We start from the raw sequence: 24,983 nt of genomic DNA, 5'->3' as shown, positions 1-24,983 counted from the left end.
GTACCCACTTTAAAGTTCAGATAGAACCACCTCTTGGGCTAAAAACAAAGGTACAAGTAGAAATGAGACTTCATCCATCATCCAAGTAAACTGGTCAGACGAGGCTGGCAGATGAGGCTGTTTGAGACACATCAGCCTGACAGCCAACAATCCCAATGTGAACCAGTCAGCTGACAGAAACCCAGATATAGAATGTAAACAAGCATGCTAAGAAGCACATTGGATCTGTTGACACATACTTTTATGACGTGTGAGGTATTAATAAAGCTGAGTAGAGGAACTGTGGGAGTTCAAATTGGGATGGGCGGCTAACATGCCACAGACAGAGATGTGACAGAGTAAACTGAGACCCATGTTAATTTGTAGTAGTGTCGATGTGGCTCATGTTTCCACTTGACTGACTTTACTTACAGACTCTTATTTTGGGCCTCTTTAAAAGGCAATTTGTGGAGTTATAACAACTTTACGAGCAACTATGTACGTCAAACTGTGCACCCTACAATGACAAAAAAAAATCGCGGTTGATTATGGATGCATAAGGAGTGACAAAAATAAAAATACTTAATCATACCTCTGTCTACCCATTGATGCTGACGTCTCATGGAATGTGCAACTCAATGCAAATCTGTTGTTGGCTGAAGTGACTTTTCATGTTTTCAGCATTTGCAGTTTGGCTGTTTTAATGTTATTGCCACAGGGCTTTGCTAAAAACAGAGTAGATGTTTTAACCTAATTAGTGGTCTAGATATAGCCATAGTACATCACCCCAGCACTGGCAATGTTGTTGTTGTTGTCACTGAGGGTTTTTAAGAATATGAATACAAATTAATTTCTTTTTTGCCCAACTCTCAGATATTTGCATAGTAAAGTCTATCATACTGGAATGCTACATAACAATATGATAAGCAACTTGACAATAGTTTATCTTTTTTTTTTTTTTTTTACAATATTCTGTTAAGGGTGTGCAGTTTTAAGAATTGGCATTTTGATGCGTACAAGAAAAACACATCCTCTTGTCTACCAAATGTGTGCACATACATATTTCATAGACTGGAAATGTTTCTAAGTCATCTGAATATGTAATTTTATTCAAATCACCTCCATTGGTTAGGTTTTGGATCACTAATTTCTGCACGTACAGCATGTACATCAGTATCATGAAGCACGGCTTTTCCCACGAGGCATTGTTTACTGCTTAGTAAAGGAGTATCACGTTTCAAGGATTTTTCCATAGAAGAGCGGAGTTGGGTAAAAAAAAAATCCCTTCAGCTGGCTAGACGATTGTTTCAGCACAATGTGGACAGACTACTATAATATATTACTGCAGTATGATGCAGACAGAGGGACACCCATCGTGTCTGTCACACAGTAACATAATGGCCGTCACAGCTATACAGTCATATAAAGAATTTTGAAGCTTAGATTTAACAGTGTTCAACAGTCCTTCGGCAGTTGTTCCAACCCAGCCGTGTTATCTAACTCTCAGCCAGCTACCATTTCACAAAGCTAATTTTATCCTCCCTTATCTTCTTTTAGTTGCATTTCTCTAAATCTATAACTTCTTTTAATATTCATTCTTTTCACCTTAGTTCTCACAACCTCCAGTTCTTCTCCACCCAAAAAAGAGGACGATGCCAGTATATAAGGAGAGCGCAAGAGGCATCGAGATATTAAAACAAAATAAAGACTCACATTTTAAAGTCAGCTTAAAAGAGAAGGCTGATCACGCTCCCTTTATGTTCTGTTACGAACAACTTACAGAGAGACATATGCCGGTGTGAGCCATGGCTCAAGCTAACCTCCTAACAAGCTAACCTATGTTGTTAAAGACCCTGCATGTACAGATTCATGGTCTAGTGTGGAACCTCTTTTACTGTATAATTTGTAGTTATGACGAGTAGGCAACAAACTACACAATTTTACACGCATTGGCTCACAAGGAGAAAGCTGCTGCCACTTTTCTGAGGTTTTCTTTCTTTCTTTTTTTTGAGGTTGTGAGCAAAGGCACAACCACTGCTGTTCACCACCCCAGAACTAATTTAAATTTATCGTATAACAAAACCCCCTTAACCAACAAACCTCAAATGGCAGACGGCAAACAAATGTCACGAAAAGTTCAAGAAACATGAGGTAAAGTCGTAGCAGGTGCCTACCTCATAATGGAGAGGGACAGATCCTGGTCTGGCTGGCAGGCACATAATGGCCCCAGATCAGACTGGTGGCTTGCTAGAGCTCCACCATTTCTAGTAACACAACGCTGGCTCCACTGGAGTCATATGTGTATTTAAAGGTGCTCTCGACAGGAAAAGCAATAGCACTGGTTAAACGCGCCAAATTAAAATACCCCTAACTCATTTATAGATACCACTCACACATATATAACTACCTGCTGGCTCACTTTAGAGCAGCGTTTGGTCTGTCAGACAGCAACAAGATTTTATCTGTTCTCTGTTGCCGAGAAGGGATCAGGATAGCTTTATGGAAGGAGGAGCAGCAGGTCTTGGCACAGTAGTTTATGGTAAACTGTAACAGATTTGAATGGATATATCTGTTCTATCATATCTAATTCTATGGGTGGCAACTGACAAGCCTGGGACAGTTTGGGAGTTGCCAAGGGCAACAATCTGTTCTGTGAAGCTCCTTCCCCCCGGCAACCTACAGTAAACAACTGACACACCTTTCCTGCACGAGTGAATGCATGCACACGTACACCACAGTAAGCTATGATGTACGTGCTGGATGTGTTGCCAGCCTTCAAGAGGAGTTCACGATGTCAAAGTTGGTGTGCTCTATGCTGACCAGCAGTCCCTGAGACAGCCTATAGGAGAAAGACAGATTTTCAAACCATCTGTGGCTCTTAAATGATTCAACACATAATGTTGCTTCACGGGGTGCATGTCCCCCCTCATTACGAGATTAAATTATTTTTGCGTGTTAGATTTTAGAAACATTAGTACATGTCTTTTTGCTTCCTTTCCAACACAAGATGTCTGTTTACCTTAAAGCTATATGTCATGGATTTTTTTTAATGGTAAAATATTCTTAATGTTATAATCGGGCTGTATGATATGCAACGACACATTTGTCTCAACTTAAGACCCTTTGCTGTTACCTGTTCCCCCCTTTTTTCCCTCCCCAATTGCATCCTGCCAATTACCCCACTCTTCTGAGCTGTCCTGGTCTCTGCTTGATCCCCCCTGCCAATCTGGGAAGGGCTGCAGACTACCACATACCTCCTCCAATACATGTGGAGTTGCCAGCCGAATTGTTTTCCCCTGACAGTGACGAGTTTCATCAGGGGGACGTAGCGCGTGGGAGGATCATGCTATTCCCCCCAGTTCCCCCTCCCCCCTGAACAGGCGCCCCGACCAACCAGAGGAGGCGCTAGTGTAGCGACCAGGACACATACCCACATTCGGCTTCCCACACGCAGACATGGCCAATTGAGTCTGTAGGGACGCCTGACCAAGCCGGAGGTAACACAGGGAATTCAGACCTGTGATCCCCGTGTTGGCAAGCAACGGAATAAACCGCCACACCACCTGGACTCTATTGCCTATTCTAATCGCTGGTGTGCTGGTAAGTACAGTTGAAGGAAATGTTCACGTCAGTTACTAAGTGATGCATTTTACATAGCATCCTGTCACCCCTAGAAGACGCCAGAGTCTCCAAAAGGATCTGACTGCTGGATGCTAATGCTAAATTGTTTGGTAATTTATAATTTCACCTTCTTTTGATAATGTAGTTCATGAAGAGCAAATTATTCAAAAACAAAATACCATTTCGCTCATCTGTGTTGATCCACTGTGCATGCTTGTTTGTTTTCTTACACAATCACAAATGCGACTGCATTATAAGACTGTGAACTCTGACCAGGGTGCCGCTATACTGGCATTTTAAGTTAAAAATCATATCTTGACCATTTGCAGAATTATGATTTTGACTATCCATACCACGGATGTTTCTTTCCAGTGTGTTGTCGGAATTTGCAAAGCAGGGGGGATGAACTGGGTCAGTTGTTAGTTAAATACACTTATGCCCTCTGACAAACTCAGAACACCAGAAAGCCATAATGGTCACTGGCTGGCTTGAGGCGTGTTCTAACATGTGTCTCAACAAGGTGTATTTTTATCAGTGCAGTATGTTAGCAATGTAATAACAGGACAGAGATTGGTCCTTACTTGAATTACCATGAACATGAGGGTCCCTAAAATGTGACCAGCAATAGGTGTTATTTTGCTACAGACTGGCAGCAAGCTGAGTGTTGCTGCTGACACAAATTGGTTTCACTGGGTGGGTTTCAAATATCAACACAACATCGCTGCCAAAAGAGGAGACCTGTGCCTTTTATAAACAGATACAATGGTCACTCTATACTACATATATATTCTACCAGGGCACCATTTTCAAAAATGCAGATCTCAGAATTGTCATCTGAAATAACACATCATAGTTTATACCTATTAACTGCACCTTGGTTATCGAGCTCAAACTGCTGGAAAATCAGCTAAGCAAGGTGTTGAGAGAGTCAAAGACATACCCGTCAACTAATCATGCTTTTGCCAAAGTCCTCTCATTCTGTTTTGGGTAAGTTATATAAACAGCAGGATGCATTTTAGCCTAATACTGTGACATACTGAAAGTACTTGTGTAACTTATTTCTGATTATATATTATATATGTGCCCCCCTATGTATGTATGTATGTATGTATGTATGTATGTATGTATGTATGTATGTATGTATGTATGTATGTATGTATGTATGTATGTATGTATGTATGTATGTATAGCTTATTTTTCAGGAAACTGTCAATGGTGTTGAGAAAAGTGCTCAACAAAATGAGGAGCGAAATATTATGATAGATTTAGGGAAAAAAACTTGAATACGTTAATGTATTAAAGTTTTTTTTCCCCTACACACACACATATATACCAGTCAAAAGATTGCCTACACATACTCATATCAAGATTTTTCATTAATTTTACTAAATTTCAATTAAATACTAAAACAAGTTGTTGAGGTGGGGGGCATTTCAATATGTACATTTTTTACATCTTAATTTGTTTAGGAAAGAAATTAATAACAACCCCACTTACAGTATATGAAGCTTAAGAAGTCTTAAACAGTGGGTGAGAATATCATGATATAAATGGACTATTGAACATTCACTTGAATTATGGCACAGGGAATGTAGTATCATAACCTATGTTTTGACAAATTAACCTTAATCAATACTTGAGATATATTCAGACCAAGAGCTGAATGCCCCCTAACAATAGAAGTATGATTAGTATCACACTCCTGAAAGATGTACATTTGTTGGAAGAATAAAAGCCTGCCAGTCACAGTTTTGTCTTTGTGTGACAATATCAATGGGACAAGGACTTTCTTTTTATTTTTGTCTATTGTGTGATAGCCAAAAACAAATTTAAAACAACTCGACACAGCGGGGAGCTATTTAACAGACCCATTTTGTGTGTAAATGAGAATTGAAAAAGTCACACTACCACCATGAATGGAACAGGGAGTGCATTGAGGAATTTGCCGGAACATTTTCAATGATCACAAGGCACAAGAACGGAGGCTGATTCAAGGCTGAATTATCATGCTATGAAAGGAGAGGGCACGGTAGTGTCACATGCACTGTTGCAATAGTCAGGGAAGGCCTGCATGCATGTATGCACACGACCCCCCCCCTCACACACACACACACACACACACACACACACACACACACACACACACACACACACACACACACACACACACACACAGTAATTAGCCAGATGATGTTCTGGTCCATAAGATCCAAGTCATTATATTACTTTACATCCCATGACTGAGTGAGAATGTTTCCTAAACAGCAAAATACTTTTAATCTAACAGAGTGTTAAAAGTGTTCATTATGTAATTAAATGGAGAGGCAATGTTGCAGTAAAATACAGTGTCATTTATGCTTATGTCTGACATATAAAGACATATGCAGCACAAAATAAATATATGCAACCATGCACTCTTTACACGTGGCATCTTAGTTGTCTGTTTTGGTTATCTTGACACACATCTGAGAGAGGCGAGAATGTTTCAGTAACTGTACTGAACATTAATTTGTGCGTACTAAACCTTCTATATGACTTTTTTATGTACTATAGACAAGTAATGAAAATAGGCATTTCTGAATTTTCTGCAAGAAGAAAAACAGAATGCTTCACACCGAAAGGCTGGCATACTGCCTTTGGTTTTCTCTCACATAGTATATAGCAGGTTTGCAACCTGTTAGTAAATATTAATGGAAATATATTTTTTTTAAATATCATATTTTTACGCTACAAAAGAGAAGTTTTAAAAACCAACTGATAAACAGTATAAACCTGCTGTCTCAAAAAATGCTTTATGTCTCTTATTCTCAACCTTTTTCAAAAAACTTCTACAAAAATACCCGACAACCTATTTTTACCTATCTCAAACATCATGTTCCTTCATTCAAGTCTTCCAACCTCACTGGAAGTTAACAACTACTTGTGATCAAATGAGTAAATGGCTGAGGCCTTAGGAATTCCTACCTGTGGTGTTTCTTAGGTGGTGGTGGTGGTGGTGGGTGATTAGGCTCATGGTTGGGGGCCCTCTTTCCTGGTGACAGCGGCTCAGATGAACTAGCAAGCAATGGTGCCTTGGCCAGCATGCTACCACTGTGTTTGTCCTCCTGCTCTGCACCGTTGCCCTCAGTCTGCCCCTGACAGGCACCATTGTTGGGGGCAGGCAGGGGGGCCGTGCCTGGCTCTGTCATCGGAGGGGGGATGCTGTGGGCCCTCCAATCCCTGGTTTCCCTCCAGACAGTGGAGCCATTGACTTGTCCCATCACACAAGAGGCAGTCCCTGGATTGGCTATCTCCTTCTTCATCTCCCCTTCTTTCCTCTCCTTTTCCTCCTCCTCCTCCTCCTCCTCAATGCGACAGTTCCAGTTCGATCCGTGGTGATTTGGCATGTGCCGGCGTTCAAAGACATTACTAAGATTCTCTGAAGTGGACTTAAACTGCCCCTCTGTTGGGGAGAGGAGGACCAGCATGGAGAGATCAGGGAGAGAAACTGGAGAGGAGGTAGAGGATGACAGGCTGGATGTGCCAAGTTTTGGGGAGCGCATGCTCCTCTTAGGAGGAACTGGGGGGCTGGACTGAAGCTTGAGCTGCAAAGGAGAGCCCTGGCTGGTGTCTGTGGCCAGTGATGGGGCACTATGGCTGGGGCTGGGCCAGCGGAAAGCGGGACTGCTGGGTTCTTTAAGGGCTGTGGGACTGAAGTGGCATTGGGTGCTGACGGCTGAGTCAGGGCTGCTCAGATAGAAAGTTCGGTTGTTCTCCTCTGTGTGTGCTGCCATGACAGTGATCGTTGCTCGATTGCCCTCTCCTGAAAGCTCAGAGCACTGGGCTGAATCCTGGATCTGGTTTTGAGACTGGGATTGGGACTGCATTCCAATGCCTGGTGGCCTGCGCTTTTTCTTGGTGCTCTCTGCATATATTGGTTCTGCATCTGGCTGACCATTAGGAGTGTTTGGAGCTGATTTTATTGGGCTATGGGGCCTCTCTGAACCCATTTGCCCTCCTATTAACCCCTCTGGCCCAGGTAGGGAATCCATACTGCTATGGTAAGAACAAGAAGAATCTGATTGGTTGGCTGTCTCATGCAGTGCAGGAGGGGAGCAAAAGGTTGACTGGGGATTGTGGGTAATGGTGTCCAAAGTTAGGGCTGTGGAGGAAAAAGCAGGGGAAATGCTGGATAGCTCAGTTACAACAGTAGTAGTAGTTTCTGTGTTGATGCCACTGTTGTGGACTGTGGTAGGACAGGAAGGGATGATATCTACAGACGAAGGTAGCTCCACAGATGCCTGATGAGGCTCCTGAATGTTAGCCCTGCAAGACACCACACCACTTGCATTGTAAGTGCTTTTGATGGTTCTAGTGGTGATTGTACTATTTTGCCTTACTGTCTCTCCCATGCCACTCTCCTTCAAAGAACCACTGACATCCTCCTGGGTAACGAAGATGTTGCTAATGATTGTAGAGTCTTTAGAGGGGTTGGTGGGAGACAGGGAAGATAGGGGGACAGGAGAGGTGCAGTTGGTATAGTCCATCTTGGTTCCCATGCCCTGATGGACTGCCTCTTTAAGGGCCTTACTGCAGCCATTACCATCAATGTAAATAGAGGACAGGTCCAAGAGCTTCCTGAGGCCCAAACGTTCAACAGGACTTTTTGGGTTCTCCTAACATGCAAACACATACACATCAAAAGCATACATACATTAAAGCAGATAGGCACAGGGAAACACTGAAGAATTAAACACCAAACATAGGTTACAAATACAACTGAATAATGTTTTAGAGAAAATAAAACCTCACCTGCTCTCTGTTCATGTTAACATCAGCCATCACCTCGGTGGTATCAGGGTTCATCATAGTGGGTTTGACAGCGATGGTCGGCTTGCTGTAAGGTGAAGGTGCAGTTACTCCAGCTTCTTCATCACCTCCCAAGCTGGTCCTCTTACAGACTGTTGGCAAACTGCCATCCAAGTTGCTGCCAGAGGAATGGTGGGCACTTAACGGGTGGAAGCAGTTCTTACAAGAGCCGGGTTTCCACACGTGTTCTGCAAAGTCACTGCACGCTGACATCTTCGGTTTGTTAGATAGGGTTTGGTCAGAAGCAGCAGTTGAGGGATCCACAGGGGCCGCAGTGAACTGACATGGCTGCTTGATTGAAGAAGTGTCACATGACGTCACAAGATGTTACCCAAAAGCAATGTGTGGAGATGAAATACAAAGAGAACAGTTAGACACATTGTGATCAGAAATATATTTGTAAAGGGAATAGCACTCACTATTTTGCTGGAAATTACAGTTTTGAAGTGAAAAACTATTGACAAAAAGAATCAACATTCCAATCATTTTGTTTTTGCGAAATGTACTGCAATATCAAAAAATAAAAAGGAGTCACAAAATTTCACTATATATATATATATATACAGCAATACATATGCAGGAAAAAAAGTTTTAATACATAGCAGTACAAGCCTGTTTTGTGCGTCGTGCACTCATCGGCTGCTAATGTGTATATATATATATATATATATATATATATATATATATATATATAGCGTTTTTTTCGAAACTGTCAATGGTGTTGAGTGCTCGACTAATGAGGAGTGGAATATACCAACATGGATACAGGAAAAAAAGATTTTAATGCATAGCAGGGGAGAAGGAGTGTGACGTGGGTTGTTCAAGTAAAGAAGCGTATGCTAACAGACATGTGTCTTCGAGGGGCCCCTAGCAACACAACACATTGGCCTGTACTGCTATGCATTAAAATCTTTTTTTCCTGTATCCATGTTGAAAAATATATGCAGATTTTACCCTTTAAAATTTCACTTTCAAAAAAGTATCTCTGGCAATAATCAGGGTGATTTTAAAGGGGGAAATAAGGTGGTTGTCCAAGAAGTCAATAAATCAGAATAAATTATATAATGTTTCAGATGCGCTTTTTCTTCAAGAGTTGTCATAAAAAAACGAAACCTGCTAGATTTCATTCTCTGTCAATCAATGAGTTTTAGCTTAACATGACTAATGGGCTCAATTTGCCTTACATCACATCTTTTGCAGGGCGACTGCTGCACATGTGTATATTCCTATGTCGGTTCTGAAACGATATATTGCCAGAATCAGAACCAGAATAAACTTTATTAGCCAAGTGTCCCTATGCACATGAGGAGTTTGACTCTGGTTCACAGCAGCTTCTAGCACTTGCAAACGTCACTCACACAAAAAAGAAAAAAGACTTAGTTGAGTTTGAACAATCACGAAGCCAAAGTTATAAAGATACACTTGTGCACAGCTGAAAATCATGATATCACAAAAGGCTTGATTGATACACATGTATTGTGATTGCATTACGTTATGTTTTATCAGCAAAAGGAAACTCAGCAAGATGTCACTTTTTTTGTTGTTTTTTTTAAAAATGTTCTCCCTTTTTTCTCCCTAATTGTATCCGGCCAATTACCCCAACTCTTCCAAACTGCTGCTCCACCCCCTCTGCCGATCTGGGGAGGGCTGCAGACCACTACATGCTTCCTTCGATACATGTGGAGTCGCCAGCTGCTTCTTTTCACCTGACAGTGAGGAGTTTCACCAGGGGGACGTAACACGTGGGAGGATCACGCTATTCCCCCCAGTCCCCCCGACCAGGCACCCCAACCAACCAGAGGAGGTGCTAGTGCAGCGATCAGGACACATACCCACATCCGGCTTCCTACCCGCAGACATGGCAAATTGTGTCTGTAGGGATGCCCGACCAAGTCGGAGGTAACATGGGGATTCGAACCAGAGATCCCCGTGTTGGTAGGCAATGGAATAGACCGCTACGCTACCCGAATGCCCAATAATGTCACTTTTTGCACTTTTTGTATTTGTCTCCAAATGGTACTGCTTGTATTAGATACATCTTCACAAAACCTGGCAAAAACTAGAAGAGCACAGGAGTGTTAACCTGTATTTTATATTTTCAATTGGTATAATTTCAGTTTCTATTATAGGCATCAAGAGGCCTGGAAAATTAATAGGGAGACATTATTGCTACTGAACGACTTTTAAACCTTGCTTCAATGGAGTATCAGCATACCAAAATACAATGGGGACGAATGTCTCAAAGCTCTTAGAAGTCTTCTTATATCGCGCTTTGACTGTTACATGTATAGGTAACTTAATAAGACATGGGCTCTGCCTCTGGTTCCTAGGGCACTTTAAATTAGAGGGTTCATGGTCGCTGTTCAACCAAAGACCAGTCTGTATTAGCTCTGGGTGATACGGAAAATATTATCATAATAATCATAGGTGATAAACAGGTTTAGACAGGTAATTTCAAATAATAAACAGGTTTATTGTTTGAAAACTAGTTTTCAAATAATGCTCCCTTAAATATTTCAGACCTCATTTTAGGTAATATATTCTCATTGTCATTACTTTAAAAACCAGAACTGTGTAGTTTGGGGCGACAGTGCCTCGGAGGTAGAGCAGGTCATCTGGTAACTGGAGGGTTGCTGGTTCAACCTTCAGCTCCTCCTCTCAAAAATGTCATGGTGTCTTTGAACAAGACGCCCAGCCCCTAAATGCTCCTGATGAGCTGGTTGGTGCCTTGCATTGTTTGTTTTTGTTTTATTTTGAAAAATGTCCCCCTTTTTCTCCACAATTGTATTCGGCCAATTACCCCACTCTTCCAAGCCATCCCTGTCGCTGCTCCACCACCTCTGCTGACTCGGGGAGGGCTGCAGACTACCACATGCCTCCTCCGATATATGTGGAGTCACCAGCCACTTCTTTTCACCTGACAGTAAGGAGTTTCGCCAGGGAGACATGGCACGTGGGAGGATCATGCTAATCCGCCCAGTTCCCCGTCTCCCCTGAACAGATGCCAGGACACATACCCACATCCGGTTCCCACCCGCAGACACAGCCAATTGTGTCTGTAGGGATGCCAGACCAAGCCGGAGGTAACATGGGGATTCGAACTAGCGATCCCCATGTTGGTAATCAACGGAATAGACCGCTATGCTACCCAGACGCCCCGACGCCTTGCATAGTTGACATCGCCGTCGGTGTATGAGTGAATGTGTGTGTGTGGGTGAATGTGAGGTATTAATTGATTGTAAAGCATTTTGAGCGGCTGTTGCAGCTAGAAAAGTGCTATATAAAATGCAGCCCATTTACCATTTGTATTGCGATATGACAATATCTGAATTTTCTCCCAATACAATGCCATTGACAGCTGATAAATGACAAAATCAGATAATTGTATAGCTTTAGACTGTGTGAGCCATCCAGAATGCACTATAACAGCCCTCCAAAATGCCCCGCAGCCCCCCGACATACAAGAAGTCTGAGGAGTCTCGATTATCCCAGAGGTTGGAATGCCAGGAATGTCTGAAGGCGCAAGTCTCTCTGGGGTGAATCTCACACCATTGACAACCTGCACTCCCCCCTCCCCCTCCACACACACACACAAACACCTTCTCCATGTGTGTCTTACTTCCTCTCACACACATACCAACACACACCTCCTTCCTCCCTTTCTGTGTGTCCTGTTTAACTAAGTTGACGGTGCGAAAGTATACACTTCTTCAGAGCAATCACTTGTTTCCTTGTATCTTGTTGGTGTCCCTACTTCTCTTCTAATTACACTCTAATTACCTTACAACAAGCCTCGGAAAAGCTGGAGTGACATTACCCTGCCTCTCAAGACTCACTATTTACTAATAATAAAAAAAAACTATGAGAGAGAATAATTGGAAGCTTACTTAACAAAAAAACTGCAAGGTCTCTCTGGATTCATTGGTCTTTAAAACTCTGTTCTATTTGTGATTTATCAGTGTTGTCATATAGTGTGTTCCAGTAAATATGAAAGATTCAAGATCTTCTATTGGACACTGATTTAATTTATCGACCAGCAGCAAGAGTAAAAAAATAACTGACGGTAACTGAAGACTGCAGCAAAGAGACCCATTAAGGCCACAAGGTTAAAGGGTTTCCCTGTTAATGAGGATCATCATGTACGCTTACATTATTTTTTATTTTGTCTGACTCAGTCAAGGCTGGAAAGCGTCCAAAAAGGAATTATCACTGTTTGTTTAACATTTCCTGCAGTAACATGAGAAATGGGGCCTTGCTTCCTTCGAATGGCGTTGTGCATGAGTAATATGAGGCCGTGAATGAGACGCACCGATTGTTAAGACTTGCATCAGGCCAAATTCTTAGAAAAGCAAGAGACAAACGTATTTGTGTTTCATGGGAAGATTGGGGTACAGAAACCGCAACAAGCGTTTCCTTTAGGCAGAGAATCAGACAAGAGCTTTCTCAGGTTTTTAGAGAGAATAACTGACCTAGACAGGCAGACCTCTGCAGCTTCAGCATCTCAGCAGGGTTTCATCCACAACAACAGCATGAGGGAGCTGCCAGAAGTCTCACTGAATCTTCTAAAATAGACGTGAAGTATTTTGAGCTGCACCTCAGCTCAGTATTTTAGCCCTTGTTGACAGGTTCAGCTCCTCGTGTTTGAACAGGGATAGACCCCAGCGTCAACATTCCCCACACCTTTCCCATCTCAAGGTCCAGTATTTCTCACTTCCTCATGGAAAAACTCGCTAGGTCTAACCTTCGGGAGGTTCCCCGTTCAAATCCTGCCTTAAACAAATACCTAAGAACTGTGGAAATTGACTCATGAGCACGTAAAAGGTCACAGGGGCTAGGTTGGGGCAGATTAGAGGAAAATAAATGAAGTTGTCTGGATAGATGGCGAAAACTTTCTGACACATACTTCATATCCTCCCCAGTTTTCCTCTCTCCATACCTCACAGATTGTCAGCACATACACAGGAGTGATGATATTAAATATGTAAGATACATATCACCAGTGTCCATTCCGTCTGGCTGACCAATCTGCATCCAGTATCCAGATACCACGTGCAAATAAACCTCTGTCAGAAGACTGTAAACATAGAGCATCAACTCAAATAAAACAGTCGTCGTCCAAATTACAGCACAAAAAAGGGACTACGCTCACTTCGATTGTCTTGAAAGCCATAACCACTATTTTCTCTGTCATGACATTATTCTTATTTTTGCCTTGTCTGGTTTGATTTCTATGTAAAGCACTTTGTAACATTGTTTTAGAAAAGTGCTATGTAAATAAAGTTATTATTATTATTATTATTATTATTATTATCATAATTATGCAACAAAGAATGGGGTCTGGAGACAATTAGCCTGAGTGTCAACAGTCAGACAGCACAAAAGACTCGGAGGAAAAAAACAGGAACAATTAAGGTTGAGGTTAGAGGGTTTACCCTAAAAAAACAAAACAAAAAAATCAGCTGGAAAAACATGCGCCATTTCGCAGATAACTACAGGTTTGCACCTGTAAACTGCGGATTTACTGAAGTGAAACTGAGCGACATTTTCGACTTGATGAAATGTCGGATTTGTGAAACCAGCAAAACGAGAGGGCACATCTGTACCACCAGAGAAAGACCGGTGGCCCACATGCACGTCATAAACAGACCGATTTGGTCGTGTTTCACACACTCATCTGGACCGGAAGCAGAACACACGGAACACGGCATAACAATGTGTTGCCTCATAAGGAATTCTTGGACTGGGTGAAGTGCAGCTCCTGGTCCGGTAGCCCTGCCTCCCTGTGTCAGCCCATTCATTCAGTTTCCAGTTTCCCCCTTTGTTTTCCCATCGACAATCCTGATCTTCTCCAACATTTTACCGTATTCGGGACCGCAAATCCGCCGAAAGGGGTCTAGCCTTGTGGAGAATCAACAGCATATTGAACAATGACCTCTCCTTACACAGAAACGGAGTGTAACCCACGTGCTTCCCTTGTAATCTGAATTCCCCATGCAAAATCTTCATCCTAATTGCACCTTCATTTTTCCATCTTCTGCTTCGTTCAAAAAACCCACATCTCGCAAGGTCATTATGGTATTTTAGCTGATTTTTTGACTTCCAGATCACCTTTAGAGATGTGCTAGCAATTTTTGCACTGGTAAAATTAAATGTATGTTCAGTCAAACGGTGTCAGTAACGACCAGCAGGGGTAACAGCCGCCGTCACCTGGACGCCAGCTGAGTGATAAACAGTATGTAACGACGGCCGAATAACTCACTACTACATTACACATCACATTCGCCCGGTCGACTTGAGTCTGCTTACCTGCTCGGACTCTTTCGCTCGCCTGGCAACACAAAAAGCTGTCCAGAAATAAATCAGTATTTGTTGTCCCTTCCAGTCCCCGGAAAAGCCAGTATCAGGGTCCCTCCTTACTCCGGAGACTCGAGGGTATGTATGGTGTTAAGTCCCACAAGGCAGCGACTTCCCTTCCTCGCCGAGGCTGTTGCGCTGCGCAAAGGTAGACTGACGGAGCAGCGGGTGTGCGGCGCACAAATCCCCTGCAGCATGACAGAGATGTGGGCGGAGTCCCCTTAACTAAAGCACCACCAACCAGCCAGTCTGGCTGGTACGAAATAGCTATCTTCAGAGATTTCATCTGGTCGCTACTACGGCCAATGCTAATGGTAGTGATTTATTCACATTTATGGGCAACAGTTGATATCCAGGAATGGATCATTTTGGCCCCAATTCAACGCAAGGGCTGGACATATGCGGTCGTGACTGATGTTATTTGATTCCCAAGGTAACTGCTGATTGTGTCAATGAATACACTTCAGTTGGACTTTTTGGACCTTTCAATATTTTTGGCAAAGGAGCGACTCACATAAAGGGATTTCCTCACAGTGTTCAGACACAATGTTGCTTCAAATAAATCTTTCATACCTTGACAATTACACGGCGAGATCAATCCGAACAGCAAGAGTCGGGTCACTGAAGTGCTAGCACAGATCTGTGTCACCCAGAGCCTGCGGAAAACAACGTTTAATGAAATTCTTTTGGCCAGATCAAAGCAATGCGAGACAAAGCCTCGCCCCGCATGGCGTTTTAAACAGTAACAGCTGTAAGAGTGAACAGTTAAGTGTGTAATGCTTCGCTGAGATCAGCCAACCTCCTTCCTCTTTCCCCTCGGAGCTTCCTGCTCCTGTTCACTGACAGTTTGCTGGCTGAGCTGACAAGAGAGAGATAGAGATATACATAAAGTCAGACACAAAGACAGCGATAGAGATGGACATTACAGATAGATAGACATAAGAGATAAACATACGAGATAGACATCAGAGATAGAAACATAGAGATAGAGATAGAGACATAGACAACGATGTAGTGCCACTACAGAACTGAACGAGACCCCTGCTGGTTTCCATTACAAGAGGGGGGTAAAGCCCACACTGCCAAAAGAAATACCACAACTGAAAAGTGAGATGTCATTGGAAACCAGATTTCCATATTCACTGCTCACGGAAAACCTCGCATCTCTTGCATCTCTTCCCCATTTTGTCTTGTTATAGTGCTTTTGTGATCCTTCTGTCCCCTTTCTGTTCAATGACTCAAAAGGGGACTTGCACCATGACAAGATGCTTATCATTTTGCCAAATGGACTATTGTATTTTTCTTGCCATTTCAACTGGATCTTGAAAGCTAAGGGGGGAATACACTGTGTTATCTACAGGCATCTTCACGACTCCTGACCTCAAAACATTTGATCCCTTAACATCTGGTATCGTATCCAAAGTAGCCTCCCTCCTCCTTCTGCCGAGCATCCCCTCACCCACTTCCTGTTAAAGCCAGCCATGTCAATTGATTAGACACAGAATTGGCCAATTTTGTCAAGCTCACCCTCACGTTTGTGGTAAAATGTAAGTGGTACATAGTAGCGACATGCCAAAGATCCAGGAAGAGCAATATCTTTTACAGGATCATCCGTTGGGGATGGAAAGGGCATCAGTTTTCCCAGATGGATCAGCGTTTTAATTTCTCTTCTTGTGGTACATCGTAGTTCATGAACTGTGGCATATGAGATGACTGGAATTAAAGAGGAAAATGGCAGATTTATGTTCCTAATGTGGATACTAACAATTGTTTGTGCTTTGAATGAAAACTTAGGGGGGTTTCACGATTCGAGTGCGATGCTTGTTGAGTGATAGTTTGCATCGATTTAAGAGGTAGGATGCTTCCCATGGGATGTGAAAACGTGGGAAATGGCAAAATAATGGCTGCCTCAGATTGTATCAGGCCTTTAGGAAGTGAAGCGGTACATCCATTTCCAAAATAATGGGGGACTTCATTTGAAGAATAGTTGTAAACCATCTCTGATGTCTGTCTAGGATCTCAGGAAGGGATGTCATGTAAAACAGCCATATTTCACTTAATAGCATAGCATAGCATAGCATAGCATAGCATAACATAACATAACATAACATAACATAACATAACATAACATAACATAACATAACATAACATGGGGTGTCCAGGTAGCGTGGCGATCTATTCCGTTGCCTACCAACACGGGGATCGCCGGTTCGAATCCCCATGTTACCTCCGGCTTTGTCGGGCGTCCCTACAGACACAATTAGTTGTGTCTGTGGTCGGGAAGCCGGACGTGGGTATGTGTCCTGGTCGCTGCACTAGCGCCCCCTCTGGTTGGTCGGGGCGCCTGTTCGGGGGGGGGGTGGAAACTGGGGGGAATAGCGTGATCCCCCCCACGTGCTACGTCCCCCTGGCGAAACTCCTCACTGTCAGGTGAAAAGAAGCGGCTGGTGACTCCACGTGTATCGGAGGAGGCATGTGGTAGTCTGCAGCCCTCCCCAGATTGGCAGAGGGGGTGGAGCGGCAACCGGGACGGCTCAGAAGAGTGGGGTAATTGGCCGATACAACTGGGGAGAAAAAGGGGGAACTCCCTAAAAAAGAAAAAAAGAAAAAAGAAAAAGAAAGAAAAAACATAATATAACATAACAATAACTTCGTTTTGCATAACATAACATTACATTACATAACAAAAAGTAAGGTAACATAACCTGACATAACATAACATGACATAACACTATATCATATAACATAATATCTTAGAAAATTTAATTAATTGTGGAAAATAAAAACGTTGAGCAAATTAGAAGTAGAAATTAAAGGCCATGTTGTTTGTTTTTTCCCCCTTCTCTCTTTTTGTCACAAGATGCATTTCTGCTTAGTCGCCCATTACAGTCCATCAAATAATTGATGTGCTCTATTAATTTGCTCTATGAATTCATAATGCGGTTAGTCTGCACACATTTTATAATATGACACATGCACATGCACTTTAGCCCGAAGCCTTAAAAGGCTCCTGCCTGAGCTAGCAGAGAGCCTCGAGGGTTGCTTATATTTTATAACCCTAACTTGAATTATGAAGGAAAAGAAAGCCACTTATGTTAATCTGCCTGGTCATGAAAGTCTTTGCCATGCCACATTTACTATTCACGATGATGAATTAGCAGTTTGTTGACATACCGTAGAGTGCCAGTATGCGTGTTCAAATCCTCGTGAGTTTACCAGAGAGCAAATGAGAGAGGAAGATAGTCAGAGAGAGAGAGAGAGGAAGAGAGAGAGAGAGAGAGAGAGAGAGAGAGAGAGAGCAAGTAAGAACCACCTCTGCCCACTGTTAAGTGAAAATAAGGTGGCTACACAGTCTTAAACAAACACAGATGTCCACTGTCATAACCACAGTTAAAGTTTTATAAAATACAAATTGAGAGCAGAAATTAACAATGGCCATACAGGTCTAAGCCTTATGCCCACTGGAGCGCCGGCAACACGATGCTCTATCCTCTCTCAACCATCCCTGAGCTTGCATTACTTATTGAAGAGAAAATCATCTCGAGTTAAAATCAGTGAGGAGGGATGTGAGTGTTGATGCATAAAAGAAAAACGGGCTTCTTCCTATTGTTGTCTGCATTAAATAGATAGGACCAATTATTATCTGTACCTTTGAGGACACCCTTTGTCAGGATAAATAGAAATATACATCTATTATTTTGCTGAGAATTATCCAGCATGCAGTTCCCTGATTTAAGAAAAGCCGAGGCAAAATTAATAGCTGAGATTTTCCACATATGCAGAATTCATGGAAAGTGCCTTTTCAATTAGGCATTATGAAGAACCAGGCCAGCCTCTCCTGAAGCCTCTCTTGTCTTAAATTTGCAATAACATCTATGCCTACTGAAAACCAATCTGTAAGAACAATATCCTGACCTTTACTCCCTGCCATTTGGTGTGTGACCTTCTGAAAAATCCCAGTAACAGAGAAGTCAATCTGTACGAATGCTGACACATCTTCCCTTCTCTTGCATCATACGTTTGCCCTTTCTCACAATCCAAAATAGTTTCCTTCACCTCCAAGGCCTGTCCATATCAACTTTCCCTTTGGCACCCCTTTGCCAAAATTTTTCACATTTTAGGGAGGGTAGTTATTATTTTGCAAGGATATTTACGGGGCCAGCAACCTTCATATCCTATGCCTGATGATGAGTCATTGTAAATGATGGATGGTAGATAGTTTCACAGAAGGGGCGTCCGGGTAGCATAGCGGTCTATTCTGTTGCCTACCAACATGGGGATCTCCGGTTCGAATCCCCCTGTTACCGCCGGCATGGTTGGGCATCCCTAAAGACACAATTGGCCGTGTCTGTGGGTGGGAAGTGGGATGTGGGTATGTGTCCTGGTCACTGCACTAGCGCCTCCTCTGGTCTGTCGGGACGCCTGTTCAGGGGGGACGGGGAACGTGATCCTCTCACACACTACAGCCCATGGTGAAACTCCTCACTGTCAGGTGAAAAGAAGCAGCTGGTGATATATTGGAACAGAGCAGCAACCGGGACACCTCGGAGGAGTGGGGGTAATTGGCCGGGTACAACTGGGGAGAAAATTGGGGGGGGGGGGTTCCTAGAAGAGAGGTCAATAGAAGATATGTACTTCTATAAAATCAACCTCAGATATCAAGATATGAGTAATCTTGCATCCCAGCTCAGAGGTTTCCCCTCTCACTAGCTCGGTGTAATCGTTAAACCAGGTAGTGTGCTGCCCTTGGATCTGGCTGTTTCACCGTGCCACCTCCCACTACCCGCGGAGACCCCATAAAAGATATCCTGTATCAACACCAAAAGGCCTGTGTTCTTCATGGCTAGACCCCCATTGGGAGACAACTCTCAAGCCAGCCACTGAAACGTAGTTTAGACTCTACAATGTTAAACCCAACACTCACCTCAGCTTTCTCTGCACTGAACCCCCCCCCCCAAAAAGCCCTCAAAAGGTTAACATGAAGTTCAGTTTAAACTGCAACACTTTCAGCAGGTGCTTGAAATGAACACCTGAAGAAGGAGTGAGGACTTTCTGTTTGTAATCAGTACACGGTATTTACTACTTGTCAGAGGCACAATAAACGGCTGCAAAGGATGACAGGAGCGGGTCGTAAACCAGCTCGCTCAGGTCTCACCGCTCAAAGATCGCTCTTCCCCACAGGTCACCCTTCTTAAAACCTGTACATTCAAAGGTACCCCCCCCCCCCCATGTAACCGTATGCCTCTGGGAGCCTGGCACCAGGAATTAATGTGTGTGTCTGTGTGTGTCTGTGTGTGTGTGTGTCTGTGTGTGTGTGTGTGTGTGTGTGTGTGTGCAAGAGAGAGAGAGGTGGGTGTCAGTTTCAGTGCCTTTTTCCAGCTGGGTTGCCGTGGCAGCGCTGTGTTTAAATAAAGGGGTTGGTGTAGTTTGGTATGCAGAGATAACGCAAGGCAGAGCCGCACCTCACACACACAACTGGGCACTTTCTCTCACAAACAAACACACACACACACACACACACACACACGTACACACGTAGACACGGTGCACAAAAGCCCACCCTGTCTTCACTTTATCATCTGCAAAGTCTCCCATGACAGTGTTTCTCCACTTCCTCCGCTCATGCGTTCCTATACCTGTCCCTACAAGCTCGGCTGCGGATTATGAAACACACACTTTTAACATTGAGACATTTCATTGCACCATCTATCTGTACCATGATGTTTACAGGGATTTAGGGAATATGTCCATGTAGTTTTTCACCGTCGCCTACCAGATTAAACATTAACACAGCGATTTCAAAACTCAGCTGTTGCGCAAGTGCTACTGAGTTTGGTTCAAAATAAACTTCTTAATGAAACTACGAAATGAGGTGTTATTAGTTATAAATGACAGACAGTTCTTTGTTTGACAGTTTATTCAACACAGTGTAGTGTCCTCCCAGGCGTATTACAGTGCTGTAGGTCAGTGTCAGTAGAGTTCAGCCATTAGGCATCAGTGTCAGGCTGACAGACAGAGTGGTGAACTGGCCACTGAGCTGCTGCTCATCTGACCCACTCGCACCCCTCTGATACCTCCTGTCCTGACACCACACTCACTGCTGCTCCTCTTGGGCACAGAAAAATATGAATACATGCAACTGCACGCACACACACACACACACACACACACACACACACACACACAGCCATCTGCCATATGCATTATAGCCATCTAGACGCCCAGGCTACAGCACACCAAAGGCTCCAAATTATGTGTTTAAGTTCATGAGTTGATCTAATGACTTGGAAACTCCTCTCACTACCATCATGCTCTCTCTCTCTCTCTCTCTCTCTCTCTCTCTCTCTCTCTCTCTCTCTCTCTCTCTCTCTCTCTCTCTCTCTCTCTCTCTCTCTCTCTCTCTCTCTCTCCTCTCTCTCTCTCTCTCTCTCTCTCTCTCTCTCTCTCTCTCTCTCTCTCTCTCTCTCTCTCTCTCTCTCTCTCTCTCTCTCTCTCTCTCTCTCTCTCTCTCTCTCTCTCTCTCTCTCTCTCTCTCTACCTCCCAGTCCCTTTCTCTCTCTTTTTCTGTCTCAGTCTGTCTGGCCCTATATTTCTCTCTCTGTCTCACTCTCATCTCTCTCTTTGTCTCACTCTCATCTCTCTCTCTCTCTCTCGCTCTCTGACACACACATACATACACACACGCACACATGCAGGCACACACACACGATTTTTTTTAATTCTCTGTTTAACACTGTTCTGGCCATCTGCATGCCAAACTTCATGACTTTTCTAGTCAAATGTTCATGGGTGAAATGCATGCATGGTTGAATTACAAAATTTGTATTTTTCTTTTTTTGACAGATTGGAAGTAGATTAGATGTATCAATATTAATTCATGTCTCAGTAGGCAATAATTTATTTCTACTTATTTTAAAACTGATTTGCAGGCATTACAGAGGCTAGCGAGAAGGAGGTCCTGTGTTAAGATGAACTATGGCCTAACAGTTTGGTTTTTATGAGGTGTTCATGAGAATTTTGTTCTTAATAGATGTAGATTTGTGCCCAAGGAGAAAGTAACAGATCATTCACCTGAGATCATATCACCTGGTGATTCAGAAGAAATATGGTATGATATGGTTATCATTCTCAGTTATATCAGTAACTGCTCTGTATGTATGTATGTATGTATGTATGTATGTATGTATGTATGTATGTATGTATGTATGTATGTATGTATGTATGTATGTATGTATGTATGTATGTATGTATGTATGTATGTATGTATGTATAATAATAATAATAATAATAATAACTTTATTTATATATCACTTTTCTAAAAAAAATCTTATGACATGTTCTACAAAAGAAATTAAACTATGAATCACTGAATCAATGAATCAATGAAGGCAAAAAATAAGAGTAAGACCAAATAACTAAGAGTAAAAATAAAAACAGTATGAATAAATTAAAAAAATCAAACATTTGTAAAAGCTTTCACAAAAAGAAAGGTTTTAGACGAAATTTAAAAGAAGAAATAGACTTGGTTCATCTTAGTTCAATAGGAAGAGAGTTCCATAGTAGGGAGTGGGTGGGGTGGGGTGGGGGGCTCTAATGGCAAAAGCCAGATCCCTCTATTTGACAAACCAAGACCTGGGCCTTAAAAGTGAGTAATAACATTTTAAAACCAATTTGAACTATAACAGGGAGCCAGTGTAGGGAGGCAAGCACAGGAGTAATATGGTCATGCCTCTTTGTGCCGGTAATGAGCAGAGCAGAATCATTTTGTACCAACTGCAAATGGTGTAGGGAGCCCTTTCTGATACCTGAGTAAAGTGTGTTGCAATAGTCAAGCCAGGAATAGATGAAAGCATGTACAACTTTTTGCAGATCAACAATGGATAAAAAAGACCTAATTTTGGTGATTATATTGAGCTGGAGAAAGCATGACTGAACAACATGTTTGATTTGATTATCAAGACTGAGGTTAGTATCGAATATTACCCCAAGATTCCTAGCAGCCTGCTTAAGACTATCTGACAGACCATCAAGATTAGTAACAAAAGGGCTGATCGAAATCAGGGGATCAAACAGGATGACCCCAGTCTTATCATTATTAAATTTAAGAAAAAAATTCGGACATCCAGGATTTAATATCAGAGCCAAGTTGTGAGATTTGCTAGGGTGCTAGGATCTGTGGGTTTTAGTGGAATGTATAACTGAATGTCACCAGAATAAAAATGGTAAAACACATTGTGATTTTAAATGACCCGGCCAAGGGGCAGCATGTGTATAGACAACAGAAGGGGCCCAAAACAGAGCCTTGAGGGACACCACAACTCAACTGAGCCATCAAGGAAGTAGAGTTACCCAAAATAATAGAAAAAAGTTCTGTTGGTGAGGTAAGAGCGTAATAAACTAAGATCCGAGCCCTTGATGCTAACCCAAGTCTCTAAGCAATGTAAGAGGATGTTGTGACTGACTGTGTCAAAGGCAGCACTTAGGTCTAAAAAAACTAAAATCGAGCAGTCACCTCTGTCTGCAGTCAGCAATAGGTCACTGGTGACCTTAACTAGAGCTGTCTCGGTACTATGAAGTGCTCTAAAACCAGACTGGAAACTGTTAAAAAAAAAAAAGACTATAAGTGTTAATAAAAAAAATCAATTGAGATGAAATTACTCTCACCAGAACCTTAGATAAAAAAAATAATAATTTGGATATTGGTCTGTAGTTACTTAAGGACATGGGATCTAAATTAAGTTTCTTCAGCAATGGGTGAATAATGGTATGCTTAAAACTGTCTGGAAAAGAACCAGAGTCCAGATAATTATTAAGAATTTGCAGAATAACGGGGCTAACAGTGGAAAATAACTCCTTGAGCAGCTTAGTGTGATGATGTCTAAGATGCAGGAGGAAGAGTTCATATTGGAGACTGTGCTCTCTAACACTGGAATTGTAATGGTTGAAACTGGGTAAGAGGCAGAATTAACAAAGGGAATGGAACGAATGCAAAGGCCAGGCTGGATTTGGGACCTGATATTCTCCACCTTATTTGCAAAATAAGGTGGATAATACAAGAAAATATAAGTATAACCCAAAATGAGCAGCGTGGTAGGCAAAATATGTTCTCTTTTCGGCATTAAAATGATTGCAAATGCGACAGAGAAAGAGTGTAGATGAGAGTGGAAAAAAATAACATCTTGCACTAAGCCAGTGCTCCAAATTTGCTCTATTTTAACACTATGCAATAGACACAGAGAAGGTCCAGGCTGAGCAGATAAGAATCGTGCATGTTCTTTTGCAATAGAATGAAATCTGATCAGTTTATGAATGAGGTCCCTGATGAGCATTGCCCTGTTTAGTTGTTTCTTTTTGTGCACTTCCGAAAATGCAAGTCTTAACAGCAGTGAGCAAAACTGAGATAGGGATAACAGTATCAATTTCAGAAGGCAGTGTATTGTATTTGACAATAATGCAAGGTCCTGCATAGGAGTCGTTGGCTCCAGTGAACCAAGAAGAGTGCAAGTCTTCAAAGTCAAGTTTTGAAGTGACAAAAACATTGCAGTGCCAATCAAACCAAACAGGCATAAAATTCAATCTAAAGCTGGTAAAAGAAAAATAAAACCCCAGTAACTACATTGTTTGGAGTGTAATTTTGTTTTGGATGCATTGTATTCCATTCGATATTAAGTTTTACATTTCACTGATTAGATTAAACCACCTGATGGTTCAAAATTCAGATACAGCCCATAATTCCCCAGTAAACCACGATGGACTATGGCAATTTATAATCTGTCGTGGTACTTTTGATAAAAAACACTAACTACTGGCTCGTGACAACAACAAATGACACCAATGTGTTACAGCAAGGCCATATTAGGAATGCTGTGAGTGATGAAAACTGGATGTAGACTTCATGGTATGAATGACCAACAGAGACAATGTCTTTTTTAAAATATCTAATTGATTTAAGGTCCAATAAAAATGAAATCAAACTCCCTGGACTGACTTATAAATATCCATATTCTGCTAATCAGAACCTATTAGAAGTAATGAAATAACCTGGCCTGTGAAACTTATCGAAACCCTATAAATCACAAGAAATACACTTCTTGTCTTGTCTAATTCCCTTAAACCCTACTGATTCTGTAAAGACAAATGCTAAGAGACTTCAATCTCTAATAAAAAAAAAGAATAAAAAA

The 24,983-nt window shown here is 42.2% G+C and overlaps 1 protein-coding gene across 2 annotated transcripts in view; it reads right to left on the bottom strand.

Moving 5' to 3' along the window:
- LOC130121720 (inactive tyrosine-protein kinase PRAG1-like) overlaps positions 1–14,917 on the bottom strand; it is a 31,013-nt gene extending 16,096 nt beyond the window's left edge. The window contains exons 1-3 of one of the 2 annotated variants that reach the window (XM_056290589.1): positions 14,755–14,917; positions 8,392–8,739; positions 6,565–8,255 (exon numbers count right to left, since the gene is read on the bottom strand). In XM_056290589.1, the coding sequence (XP_056146564.1) occupies positions 6,565–8,255; positions 8,392–8,661 (1,961 nt within the window). In that variant the 5' untranslated portion in view covers positions 8,662–8,739; positions 14,755–14,917. The remainder of the gene's footprint in view (positions 1–6,564; positions 8,256–8,391; positions 8,740–14,754) is intronic. The other variant, XM_056290588.1, reaches the window with a different exon arrangement.
- Positions 14,918–24,983: the final 10,066 nt, after the last annotated feature.

This window comes from Lampris incognitus, chromosome 12, assembly GCF_029633865.1.
Source record: "Lampris incognitus isolate fLamInc1 chromosome 12, fLamInc1.hap2, whole genome shotgun sequence".
NCBI classification, from domain to species: Eukaryota; Metazoa; Chordata; class Actinopteri; order Lampriformes; family Lampridae; genus Lampris; species Lampris incognitus.
The sequence above is the reverse complement of the archived record's forward strand: the minus strand, read 5'-3'. Positions and strand labels throughout refer to the sequence as shown.